The following is a 13,761-nucleotide window of genomic DNA, read 5'->3' on the forward strand; positions in this document are numbered from 1 at the left end:
AAATTATTATTTAAAATTATATTTCATTGATCTTTTAAAACAATAAAAAATTTAGACAGCAAAAATTAAAAGTAATGGAAAATCAAACCAAAAAACATTGACAACAAAATAGAGATCTCTGGCAATTACTTTTGCGAAGCTCATTTCATTTTGGTTTTCATTTAAAATTAGTGGACCTTAAAACTAAATCATTAGTTAATTGATATCATTAATTAGTATGTGTGATAGCATAGAATTAGAAAACAAATCGTAATGTTGTTTTATTTTCCAAAAATGAATATTTAGTGATAAACAATTTAATAACAGAGTTGTGATGGCAGTGACATAAGTATGTAATATTTGTGCAACTCTAAAAGCTGATTCATTTTTGTACTTCATACTTGATAGATTAGATCTATACATTCTCAATAATTTGGTGAATAAACGCTTTGTTTAGTTTTGCTTCTCTTCTGTCATGTTGCATTAGTTATATAGTTATATTGCTGAACATTTTTTGGTCTTCCCCATTAAACAATATAACGCTACGAGAAAATAGAAACATGAGGAAAAATATGCGTACCACGAGGTCCACGAATACAACTATACAAGATTCCCCTACCCTTTTATTGTAAACGACTAAGTTTCTGAATCTACAATAGCCTAGCTTTTTATTTGACTAGATCATCATATATCTCTTAGTATACGTTTCTACAAGCTGTCATGTTTTATTCTACATATTAGATCTTATTATGCCAGCGATGAAGAAGAGACAACAATGGAGACAATACACTAAGAATAATCAGGGAGCTAGATGTTGCTAGATTTGTTACTAATAATTTCTTAACACAGAGCCGCCGTGCCTCAATTTTAAAATGTAAACATTCGCTTAAGGCATCCAATTTTTTGGAAACACACGCACAATGATCTTGCATCATTAGCTTCAAAATGGTCTATTAGGATGCAATATGAGTGTCGCAGCATCAATGATGAGCTCATTCAGCAAACAGTTTCTTTGTTGAGTAGTATTGTGGCTTATGTGACTATAACTATTGTATGTGTTTTAGGCTTCTAGCTACTCTAGAGACTGTACACTTTTTTTTTATAACGGTGGAATCCCGTGAACGAAGTCAACCGATTAATTTCACAGTACTTTACGTATTTTTGTGATTTAACATTACTCTAAATAGCCATACAGGGTTTCGAAACCTGGTTCGTATTAGGACCAAAACTCTTTCAAAGCCACTAACCCACCATCTTGTGGTTGACTGTAACATTTTCAATCCAACCTATCTTTTTATATCAAATTATCAATACCTTTTTTCTCTGTGTTTATTCTAACTCGAAACTTTTATAGGCATACAAATTCAGGGATTGATGGGCATTGCTGATCCAACATTTTTAGATGATTTAAGCAAATTTTTAATAACATACTTTTATTCTTTTTGTTGAAATACTAGGAGCATCTTAGCCAAAATCCATAATCCCTCCTCCACTACAAAAGTTTGTAATCTCTTCAAATCTGAAACTACAATATACTCATTCCGTTTTTAAATAAGTGTTACTTTGACATTTTTACACAGATAAAAAATTTAAAATATATGTAAATTGTTATTAATTACGTTCTATGATCAATAGTATTTGAGATGAATAAAATAATTTATAAAATCAATGTAATTTCCAGTTAATTTTCAGATGAAAATAAGTATAGTTTGCATTGAAATTGTAAAATAATATTTTATGTAACAATAAAAATGTTGAAACTACACTTATGAACAAAGGAAGTATAATTTTAGTTTCATCTCAACTGTTAATATGTAGTATTAGTTTCACCTCAATGGTCAACTAGACCGGTGACCTCTGACACAATATTTTACGATATGATTGCTTGTACTTTTATGATTTTTAATCATACACATTTATAGTATAAATGTTATTAAAAGCTTATAAACTAATTTAACTTCATAAATGATTGGTGATAATATAATGTAACTAATTTTATATTAAAGTTAATCAATATTATCGCAAACATTTGACTATAGTCGATAATCATTTTACTAAAATCGTTTATTATTTCAAAATTTTACAATTAAAATTTATGTTATCTAACAATCATTTATTCAATGTATTTACTAATAAAATTCTATAAACAATGTTAATTTGTTTAAAAGTACTATTATATTATTACAAAAATAATTCAATACGAAAAATTAAATGAAAATATAGTTTTTCAAATTACATGTCTTAAACGATTGTTTGGGTGGTTCGCCATATGGGGCGGTCCTGTGAATGGAACCATTAGATTGATTAACCATCCTCAACTAGTCATAATTTATCTATCTATCAGTATTTTTAAGAATTTAACAAAATATGATAAATAAATACAAACAGTATTATAAGTTAATTGGGTGGTATCTTTTCTGTTTGTTTAGCCAATTTAATGCTGTGACGGATAACTCTATATGATCTGATGCAAAATTATACAAAATATATATCTAGATAGTTTTTATTTTTTATTTTATTTAAAAAGACACAAAACTGATATTTTTTTTATATTTTGCTTAAAACTGTGAAATTCTTTCAGCTTTAAGAAAGTTGGATTAGGAATTTGAGAAAAAGGTTAATTCATAATACATCCAAATGAATCCGTGATTTAAGGGGATTTGATGAAACTTCAGAGTATTTAAAAATATATATTTAACATTCTAAATTATTTTGATAATTTGTATTATTTATAGCTCTATTTTGATGGTTTATTGTGTTATAAATATAAACAATTATATTAGAAACTGAATAAGCCTATTTCTAAATATTAATCTCATTTTTGTTCTTTCATTTTTTAAAAAAAATGAGGTAAAAGAAATCCAAATTTATTTGTTTTGAAAATTTTAAATATCATAAATAAGTGGTATATCTATTCACTGATTTTTAAATATAATCTATTTCAAATCCTACCAAATCATATTTGATATGTTTATTGACGAGATCCATATAATCAATCAACTTCATTTTCGAAGATTTTATAAAAATATATGTCCATTAACTTTGGAATTGAGATAATTTCAAATGCTAGATACAACAAAGTAGGATTTTAGAAAAAGGGAATAAAAACCTCTTAACTCTTTGATCCAATAAGCCTTTCTAAACCACAAAATGTTCAATTTGAAAATGTGAATTAGAGAGTAACAATGTAAATGAGGAAGGTAAGATACGAAAATTTTAAAACTGAAAATTTATAAATTTAATATTAGATGTAAAGTAGGCTTAATTTAACTCAGGTTATGAAGTTATTGAAAATGTGCAAAGCAAATAACATTTTAAATTTAAAAGATAATTTCTATGTATAATGTGTTACTATCCGACAAGAATATTTTTAATCATAAGACGTTAAAACTTAAAATAAAATACAAATTTAAATATTAATCAAATAAATTGGATTTTATATAACCAAAATAAGTGTTTTCGATGAATTAATTATTATTAACGAATGTAGTGTATACAAATATTTTTATTTGAAAAAAAACAATAACGGAATAACAAGCATATATATTTTGATGAAAAAATTTATCATGTACAAATAATTTAATGGTAGCTTTAAAATTTTTAAAAACATAAAAACAATATATTATGATAGTTTTTGAATTAGTAATATATATATTTAAAATGTAAAATGATTATTTGCTAAGTGATTTTTCGTAAAGGAGTTCTCACGTTAAAAGTTGGAATAGTTAAGTACAATGATACTCTTAACTAAATTTAAATATAATTTTTTATAATAAAAACGAATTTTATATTAAATATATTTTATTTATATGTTATGTTAGATAATTGATAAAAATATATTCTAAAAACAAGATAATTATTTTTTTTGAACAAAATAATATATATATATATATATATATATATATATATATATATATATTGTGTTCTTATCTAGAAATATTTTTTTCTATTATACAAGTTAAAAATTAAGATTTTTTTTTTTCAAATATAAATAATTAGATGTTTGATTTAAACCTTTTGGAATACTATTATATGGGGAAAATCGCATAAAAAACTCTCAAAATGTCACTTACTAGCACTTTAAACCTTGAAGTTTTTTCACTAACACTTTTAACCTTCAAAGTGACAATTGTATCATAAAAAATCTCCAAAGCAAAAAGTTGACCGATTCAGCAGGTAATGTTTCAAAAATAATTATTTAATTAATAAAATAAACAAAATAAATAAAACAAAAATCCAAAATAAATAAAAAATCGAAACTTTTGATAAAACTTACGAAAATGAAAAGAAAAAGAAAAAAAATAAATTAAATAAATAATTTTCTAAAATATTAATAAATATAAAATAACTAAAAATTAATAATAAATAAGATTAAATTTAAATAGAGAAGAACTAAATAAAAAGTTCACAATTTTAAAAAAATAGAGAATAGAAAATTCAAAATTTACTAGTGACGATGATGGTTTCTCACATAACCATTAAAAATGACAATAATTGCCATATCTCCAATGATAGCTTTCAGCATCATCGTTGAAAATGACAGAAAAATCTTTTTGAAACTTTTGAATTTTCATTTTTTTTTTAATATATGAATTTTTCATTTTTCTGTTTTTTAATTTGATCTCATTTATTTTTGAATTTTCATTTTCTAAATATTAATTAATTTCCTGATTTTTTCTATTTATTTAATTTATGAGTTTTTATTAAATTTTACGATTTTTGTTAATTTTCTGACTTTATTTAATTTTTTATTATTTTACTGTTATTAATTTGATCTCATTTAGTTATTTTTATTTTATTAATATTTTAGAAAATTATTTAATTTTAAAATTATTTAGTTAATTTTCTAAAATTTTAATTTATTTTTTTTGTTTTTTTTCATTTTCGTAAATTTTATTAGAAGTTTCAATTTTTATTTATTTTTGGATTTTTATTTATTTATTTTGTTTATTTTATTAATTAAATAATTATTTTTGAAAAATTACCTGCTGAACGAGTCAATTTTTTTTCTTTGGAGGTTTTTTATGACACAAATGTCACTTTGAAGGTTAAAAGTGTTAGTGAAAAAACTTCAAGGTTTGAAGTGATAGTAAGTGACACTTTGAGGGTTTTAAAGCGATTTTCCCCTATTATATGCTAAGTATTTCGCAATGGAGATTTCACGTTAAAGTTTGATTGGTCAAAGTCAATGAAACCTTTAATGAATTTTTTACATTTGATCTCTCACATTAAAAGTTAGAGTGATTAACATCGTTTATACCTTAATAAATAAAATCTTAAATAAACTAAAAAAATAAAATGAAATTATTTTATTTGATTAGATAATTGATTTAAATTAGTTACAGTAATAATTATTCAGAATCTAAAATATATTTTAAAATTAAAAGATAGTAAATATATTTATATAGAAAAGTTAGACTAGTTAATATCGTTTATACCCTTAATGAATAAATTATTAAATAAGCTGAAAATAAAAACGAAATTTATTTTATTTTATTTGATAATTGATTTAAATTAGTAACGGTAAGAATTATTCAGAATCTAAAAATGTATTTTTAAAATAAAAAAATACAATATATATATATATATATATATATATATGCTGTTATCTGAAAAATATTTTAATAAAAACTTAAAACATAAAATATATAACTAGATATTAATCAAATAAAATTCTTAATTCTATATAATTGAAAAAAGAATATTGAGTGACTTTTAATATTTATTTCTATATAATGAATATATAATTAAGATGCACGAATTTTCACATGAATATAAAAATAATTTGTCATCATAGTCTTTTAATTATAAATACATATAATAATAAGTAACTATAAAATGTTTAGGTCTGTATGTGCAGGCAAAACACTTAGTCACTAAAGTTATTTATTAATATTAATAATTGATTATACAATATAATTAAATCTAAAATTAAGGGGAGTATAACAAATTAATAAATTCACTTCTCAAATAATAATAGTATAGATTGTTCGGTTGGTTAAAGCAAATTTCGTTTTGGAATCACTTGAGGAAACACACCTGACATGACGCTACAAGAAACCTTTAGAATTTAGAAACTCTTTATTTTGGCAGATCTCTACCTTATACAATGTACGTAGCATGATTGAAATTTCATTGGAGGCATGCAGTTTTTTTGGTCGACGAAGACCTGCAATAATTGGTGACTTTATATAAGATCTACAAAAATTAAAACAATATAATAGTGCGGCTTTTAAACAATAAGACTCAATTAACGTTCATAAATGATAATGTAAAATCTTATGATCGTTTTGAAACAATGAAAAAATAGATTCCTACCAGTTAAACAAAGAGAGTTATGTAAACAAAAGAAAATTTATGATAAGACAACATGAAGAAGCACACGCGAAACCTCTAAATATAACTAAAAAGAAAATCGTGTCAATTTATGAACATATTAAATTATTAATTATGATTTGTGATTCTAAATTGAAGTTTTTTTTTTTTGATAAAAGATTTTCAAATTCTAAATTGAAGTTGCATGATGATAAGTATTAAATGAGTTTTTACATACAAGTTTTGAGCGGCACTAATTATATAAACAAAAATGCTTGGGGACAAAATAATTCTGAGTTTTAGGATTTTGATTAATTCCAAACCAAAAGAATGTAAGAACGAAAAAAGTATGAATGGCAGCATAAAGCTACAATATTCGTAAATAACATTAATTATTCAAAAGACATTAGGTGCAAGTGCAGCTCCCCTTTTGTGAACTACACAAATACTAGACAAAGGATAAAACCAAAAGTTTTAACGTTGTTCCATTTAAATGTTTTTATAGTTTTCTTCCCTAGATTTTCATTAAAAATCACTCTGCATTAGTATTTCATTATGTAACTATTAACTGCTAATAACAACATGAGTCTTACTGATACTTCAAACGATTTTTCTAAATTACAAATATCAACAATGATCTTTTATTTTTTTCAAAAAAAAAAAAACAATGATCTTTTATTGCTGGAGCATGTGCCAGACCCATTACACGTTGCAGTGTTTTTTTTTCCTTCGGAAAATCAAGAAATCAACCAAATGTGGATACAATCAAGTAATCAACAACAAAAAAATCGTTTCTCTTCCACATGTCATAACGTGAGATACTGAAGCCAATCATATTCAAAAACTTTATACTATTATATTTCAGTTTTATGTTAAACTATAGAAGAACGTAACAGACAACCTAGGGAGGATGGGACGGGGTATAATATGGTTGAGGAAGATCTGGATTTCTTCACCTACCCAGACAATCGATAGACCGTTGATATTATTTTAATTTCCAAAACCGACTAGAACATTAATTATGTGGCAAAACTGGAAGCACAACAGACGATGAGTCATCAGCTTTGTGGCCAAACTATTACGCATAATTTGACAAACGAATTTATACAAAAAAACATGACAACTCAGACTCACAAAATTAAAATAATAAAAAATTCATATTGTTGTTGAAGTTTTGTTGGTAGACGTAACATACGTTACAAACCCCTAGGATATAAATAGAGCTCGTTGAATAAAATGAGTATAAGAGAAACAAAGCTCAACAGCAAGAAAAAAAAAAACAAATATGGCAATGAAGATCATCAAGAATCATGTAAGATCGATAAGCTTACCGTCAAGATCTCATCCCAGCACAGCAGCGATCGAGGAATCGCTAGACAAGTATCTTATCACTATGAACACGAAGACAGTGACGTCATCCGAATCGGTTAACTCCAGTTTGGTGGGGTTAGAGGATCTGTACGCGTGTACGGAAGAGTGTTTGAAGATGGGTTCCACTCGAAATGTGTTGTCATTTAATGCTGAGAGGAAGAAGATGAAGGGAGAGTTTATGGAGGAAATGCTTGAAGGGTCGTTGAAGCTGATGGATATATGCAACGCCGCTAGAGAGCTCATAGTTGAGACTCATGAGCATGTTCTTGGTCTTCAAATTTGCGCTAGGAGAAGGCAAGATATCGATTTCTCTGACTATGTGGGGTTTAGGAAGAACATGAAGAAAGAAGCGAGGAAACTTCTTGGATCCTTGAAGAATATTAATGTAGGGTTAGTGATAAGAGATAATGATCTTGATCAAGAACGTGATGTTCATTTCTTTGCCGTAAATCACGCTATGAGACGTGTTGTTTCGATGACGGTTTCGGCCTTGAAGTCGTTCTTGGAGTTCTTGTCGGGTAGACAAAATGGAAACGACATAAGGAGCAAGTTTGCTTTGGTACTCATGAAGAAGAAGTTTCACGATTACCGTAAGATAGTCACAAACGAGTTGGAGGATGTAGATTCAGCTATATCCGGAGATTCTTGCTCTCAAGAGGAACTTCATAAGAAGCTTGAGGACCTTGAGGTGTGGACTGGGAGGTTTGAGAAAAGTCTAGAAGGTTTGTTTCGAAGGTTGATTAGAACAAGGACCTCGCTTCTCAACATCATTTCTCAATAGATGTATATGCATGTAACCTTGTAATCTTTGTGGGCATTTGATTTTAGAGGAATTGCCGGAGGGTTACACACTATACACATATAAGATTTTGTAAACTCTAGTTTAGTTGATTATATTGATAGACATATTTTATAAAATATATAGCAATCTTTCGATCACACGTTTTGGTATCACCTTGGTGATGATACTACGGATGTGACATGAAAAGATCACCGAGGTGTCTAATGAACAATAAATTCCCAAATACTCTCTTTTTCCAGAAACTTTCGCCAAGTGATCGATGTCTGTTTAGAATTGACTCCGAATGGAAAAAAAAAAGAAATTAGGCATTGCGGATCTAATCGGATCAGGCAGTGGGGATCTAATAGATCAGACAATACGAACCTAGCAAATTAAACAGATTGAGTGAAACAAATAGAGATTTAGCAGTACAAGAGTGTCTCTTGCAGATATAATGGTTTAATATATACTAGTATCTCACCATGTACTAAGCACGGATCAGTTTCTACTTGCTTAAATTCTTTAAGAAACTTATAGTGTTCTTTATTTGTTTTTTCTTTTTGATAAAAACTGAATGGAAATTGTCTCGACTATGATTTTTATAAAAACAGACATGTGAAATAATCAAACCATAACATACAAATTTCTAAATACCCAAGTTGCATCATCATAGTTATTCTTTTTACTCGGTACAGTGGCATCACATTATTATTTGTTAGCCATGAATACATGATATATTATTTCTTCAAAGGAAAATAAATAAAATAAATATATTTGAAGAGTAACATAAGAGAAGGAAAGTCAAAAACAAACAAGAAAAGGAAAAATAAAATTGTCAACTAAAAAGTTAGAAACATCCAAAAAAACCTGGAAATTTGTTTTTTCTGGGAAAATAAAAGTGGATTTCTTCACAGTCAAAATTCTGAAGAAAAAGAGAATCCTGGGGATCCTATTATCGGGCATAAAGAAGACATGGCCACGAGCACTAACCGTTGAAACATCAAATTTATTGTACATCTAGTTGTGATATATGAAAATGACTAATATAATTAATTTGGCTATATATGTCACTAAGTTGATTTACATTTTCTTTCATACATCCATTTAGAATTCTATAGTTAAATGTGGTTCATCTGGATTAGTCAAAGATGAATTATTTCTTAGGAAGTGATTTGCGTTACCGTGTAAATGAAGACAAAGCACGTAAAAAGATCATGTGGTGATTTCATAGTCAACAAATAATAATTTTGAACATTGGAAAAACTAAAACATTGTTCGTCAGATGGGATGAAACGCACATACCAGACCGAATACATGGAAATGGGTAACTCATTAGCCATGGACGGTCAGGATATTATATTTATTTTTTAAGAAGATTTGGAATTTTTATGCAGCTTTTCTAAACATACACATTTAAAAAAAAATCTCTTCAAATAACACATGTAGAGATGACATTTCATTACACCTAATTTAAAGTTAAAAATGATGCAAAATCTTCTGAAATCCCGTTTTAACACTCTTGAAAAATGATTTGTTTTGAATAAACATGATTTAATTTAAGGTTTACAAAACAAAATAAGTGATTTTTAATAATCTTACAAAAATTTCATATTGAATAACATGAGATTTGAACAGATATTTAGAAATCATTAGTTGAATATTAAAATATTTTAAAGAAAACACAATATTTTCTAAAACTTCTTGTTCAATATATCTTCGTTAATTTTATTTTGGAGATTTTTTTTAAGTTTTCGGGATATTCATTAGTATTTGATCTGGATTAAGATTGATTCATATTGGATTTGGATAATGCCCAATATCCAAAGTACCGGCTAACAAAAAAAAATCAAGTATTTTCTACAAACTGGATTAGTTATAATTTTGGATTTTGAATATTTTGACACACTTAATTAAATTCAGATTTAATATCGACCCTTATGCTGTGATTTAGTGCTGCAATTTTAGTTTTTTTTTTTTTTGCTTTAGAATTTATGTCATATACATTTTTGCTGAGACTTCAACCATTTTTTGCTGTGATTTATTTTAAGAGATTTAAAACGCTAAATAAAAGTTGTAGAATTTTTATTTTGAGAGCTAATATATTTTTTCTTCTTCTAATATTTTGGTTGTAGATTCATTTTTGAAACTAAAGTATGATTGTTTTAACCACATTGTGGTGGTTTACTAGTTTCCATTAGAGGGGAAGTTGTCATGTTGGTCGAAACCGGGAATCGACTTTCCTCTAGCGCAAAATTATTAGTTCTACATGTGGTCACGCGGATATAAGTCCATTAATTACGGTCCATTTAAACATCTAAGAGATGATCTATATAAAAGATAAGATGTGTCTTTAATAGATTTGGATTTAATTTTTTTTAGTGAAAAAAACATGATTGTTTTATAAAGAAAAACTTTAGAAAGAAAAAATGCTTGTTCACAGTTTCTATAATCATTTCCAATCAACCCCTCAGTACTGGCCATAAATTTTTTTACTGTAGAACTAGGAATGTGGATAAAAACTCTAGAAAAAATTATCTGGACAAATTAAGTAAGTCTAGAAAAGTAAAAAGAATTCTTGTAGAAACAAGTCTAAAAAGAACTTATATGTACAAACTTGCGAGCTATTTTTAGTGTCTCAAATCTCAACTTTTCTGATCATAAAAACGAAACCTTTGTTATCGCAGCAGCAGCAACTCCAGCAGCAGCTAGAAGCACAGCAGTAATGGCTGTACCTATGAGGCAGCCAGTTCCACGGGAGAGTCTTCCCGATAGCACTTTACATGACTTGTCAGCGTCTATGTAAAGAGAAGCATTGGCTCTTCCGTCACTGATGGCAATTACATTCTTTATCCTGAAGCTCTTGATAGTTCGTTTGATATCACCTGGTGATGATGATAGTTTGAGAGAATGATCCTTCCATTCGTCTACAAGCTTCTTAAGAAGAGCAACACTAGCTTCAAGATTCTCCTCATAGATACTGTCCCACAGGTTGAAGCAATCAGCATCTTCGGCAACCAACAACCAGATAGCTATTGATGTAGCTTCATTGGCTAAAATAGCATTTCCTTCCCCAGCTAACTTCAGAGTAGAAGTGAATATCTGTTTCACTGTCTCGCTTCCTGGTGCACCGGCAAGAGCCACTTCTTTCAACAAGGGATAGGTTGACTCAAACCTCTCTGTATCCTTTACTCTTGCGGATGAAGCAGGGAATGTAAGCCGCAGCAAGCCCTCAAATACATGAGGTGGGATCAGTCTCTTTCCATCGCTAAGAGTCCCATTCACAAGCACGGTAGAAGCATCTAGATTCGACAAAATGCTGACAAGAAAAGTGCATAAACAAAGATGAGATGATTGTTATTACATAATATAGCAGAGGAGATATAACAAGCAAACATCAGAACTCACTTCTCAACCAGTTGCAGAATGTAATCCCTGGACTGAGAGTTGCACTTCTTATCAGCCACTAGTGGTAACAAGACATGCGCCCATGAATACAAGCCTACAGATAAATCACCTCGGGAGGCCTGTCCACGTTTTTAAAGTTGAATAACTTTCAAGAAAACATAAACACCCAAATTTAGAAATAAAGTATATTTACAAGAACCTGAGCTATCATCCAAACTGCAAATGGAACCTCGTCTAGTTTTCGATACTTAGCCGAAATATCCGTCCACATAGCCGGCAAAGAAAAAATCAAAGAATGAGGTCTCCTACGTAACACCATTGCTAATGAAACATGTAACGCCACCTGTTAAAAAAAACATTACATAACTGAAGCAATCATAGAGACATAGGTGAGACTTTCAGTTCAAGAAAGGTTTTGTAACCTTTTCATGGAACTCATCCTTCTCACAGTCTATGATGACTTCTTGTTCTTCTGCCAGATCAGTGCGAATGTTCTTAGAGGCCCACTTTACAAAGGTAGAGACCGACTTGTCTGGAAGCTGGTCTATCCAATCGGCTGATGCTTTGTAGACAGGTTCAGGAATATAAGATAATGGAACCTGTTTGGTTATTAAAAAATAAATTAACAAAATTAAAAAATATCACACAAAAGAAAATAAAAAACGTAAGAGAGAAATAGCTTACATCGATCACCGTGACAAAGGACAATTGTTGTTAAACATCTCCAGCCATGGAAATTGAACAGAAGATACTTGGGAAAATGCAGTCTCAAAGTACTCGAGGAATTCTATTAGCTGACTCGTGCCAGGTTCCTTTAAGTAACAGATAAAAAAACAAAACAAAGGTTGAGTTTTGGTTTTGTGGACTCATTATGAACGCATGCACTTACCAGTTCTTGTTTTAGGAGGAACTCGGCAAGCTGTGAAGGGTCGATCTTTGCCGCAGCTTCGGACAGAGACACTTTTGTATTCTTCTTCTTGTTTTTCTTTTTCTTCCTTGGTTTCGGATTTTTTGTTTCCTCCGCCTTCACGTTCTCATCCCTGGCGGCAGGGGAACCATTCTGTTCTTCCTCCACATCGGCAGCAAACAGCTTGGCCGCTTGTCTTTGATCCTCAGCTTGCTTGTTTCCGTCGGGAACAATCTTGGGCTTACGGTACACGACTTCCTTCCATTCATTGTACTCGTGATGGTTAGCTTCAGAGGTCTCAACAGATTCCATCGGATCTAGCTTTTTTGACCTAGGCCAAGGAGAATACTTGATATCCAAGTCTCAGTTTGATTTTATTGATATAGATAAAGTCCAGGATATCTGCTCTTATCCCTTGGTGATTAAGTACATATTAATGGTGACGATATTCTTTAAGATATATTCATATCCCAACTAAAAATAAACTAAATAATTTAAATTTGAGAATTAAATAAAAGCAATACAAAAATTAATCAAATAAAAAGACGAAAAGATAATCTAACGCTGATAAAGTTATCTACATGGAAGTGCCAATGGAACTCGAAGGATTCTAATCTTGTTAGCAAGCTTATTAGCTAATAGTTCTTTATAGTTTTGAAATCTATTCTATTGTTTGATTTATTTCTTTAGGTCGACAAGGAATGTGATATTCAGATGTTGAGCTTTCTCTTAATCTTGTACTAAAAGAGTAGCATCTACTGAATCAGAAGAATGCAAACATGTTTTATTGTTCGTGACTCCATTTTGTCAGCTCTAATACTTCTGCCTTAGCTTCACAAAAGGATATCCGAGGAACAATGACAAGGAATGCGATGGCTTTGAGGAGGACGTTTGTCTCATACCATATACTTTACCAACTCCATCAAGCTCAGTCAAAAAACCGTTCTTGTCCAGTGTTCAGATAACCTAAATGTGCAGGGCCTTTTTTAGATTTCATCTGACA

General features: G+C 29.1%; 2 protein-coding genes across 2 annotated transcripts; one reads left to right on the forward strand and one right to left on the reverse strand.

Moving 5' to 3' along the window:
* The first annotated feature begins 7,292 nt into the window (after positions 1-7,292).
* LOC108827032 (uncharacterized) lies at positions 7,293-8,540 on the forward strand. Its single transcript, XM_018600376.2, has one exon. It carries the CDS (start codon positions 7,580-7,582, stop codon positions 8,444-8,446), a length of 867 nt encoding a protein of 288 aa, XP_018455878.1. The 5' UTR covers positions 7,293-7,579; the 3' UTR covers positions 8,447-8,540.
* A 2,426-nt stretch (positions 8,541-10,966) lies between these two features.
* On the reverse strand, positions 10,967-13,153 carry LOC108825115 (uncharacterized). The gene is made up of 6 exons (XM_056993617.1): positions 12,741-13,153; positions 12,536-12,663; positions 12,274-12,450; positions 12,051-12,194; positions 11,852-11,970; positions 10,967-11,762 (listed from the first exon to the last, which is right to left on the reverse strand). The coding sequence occupies exons 4-6, from the start codon at positions 12,168-12,170 to the stop codon at positions 11,102-11,104; spliced, it is 900 nt and encodes a 299-aa protein (XP_056849597.1). The 5' UTR covers positions 12,171-12,194; positions 12,274-12,450; positions 12,536-12,663; positions 12,741-13,153; the 3' UTR covers positions 10,967-11,101.
* Between the last annotated feature and the right edge of the window lie 608 nt (positions 13,154-13,761).

This window comes from Raphanus sativus, chromosome 9 (genome assembly GCF_000801105.2).
Source record: "Raphanus sativus cultivar WK10039 chromosome 9, ASM80110v3, whole genome shotgun sequence".
Lineage (NCBI taxonomy): Eukaryota > Viridiplantae > Streptophyta > Magnoliopsida > Brassicales > Brassicaceae > Raphanus > Raphanus sativus.

What these genes read in the sequence shown, in the direction of transcription:
- LOC108825115 (XM_056993617.1), bottom strand. Translation starts at nt 12,170, where the DNA reads ATGGTGTTACGTAGGAGACCTCATTCTTTGATTTTTTCTTTGCCGGCT. An exon ending in CAGTTTGGATGATAGCTCAG is followed by an intron (nt 11,971 to 12,050) that starts GTTCTTGTAAAT and finishes AAACGTGGACAG; the next exon opens with GCCTCCCGAGGTGATTTATC. An exon ending in ATTCTGCAACTGGTTGAGAA is followed by an intron (nt 11,763 to 11,851) that starts GTGAGTTCTGAT and finishes TTTTCTTGTCAG; the next exon opens with CATTTTGTCGAATCTAGATG.
- LOC108827032 (XM_018600376.2), top strand. Translation starts at nt 7,580, where the DNA reads ATGGCAATGAAGATCATCAAGAATCATGTAAGATCGATAAGCTTACCG.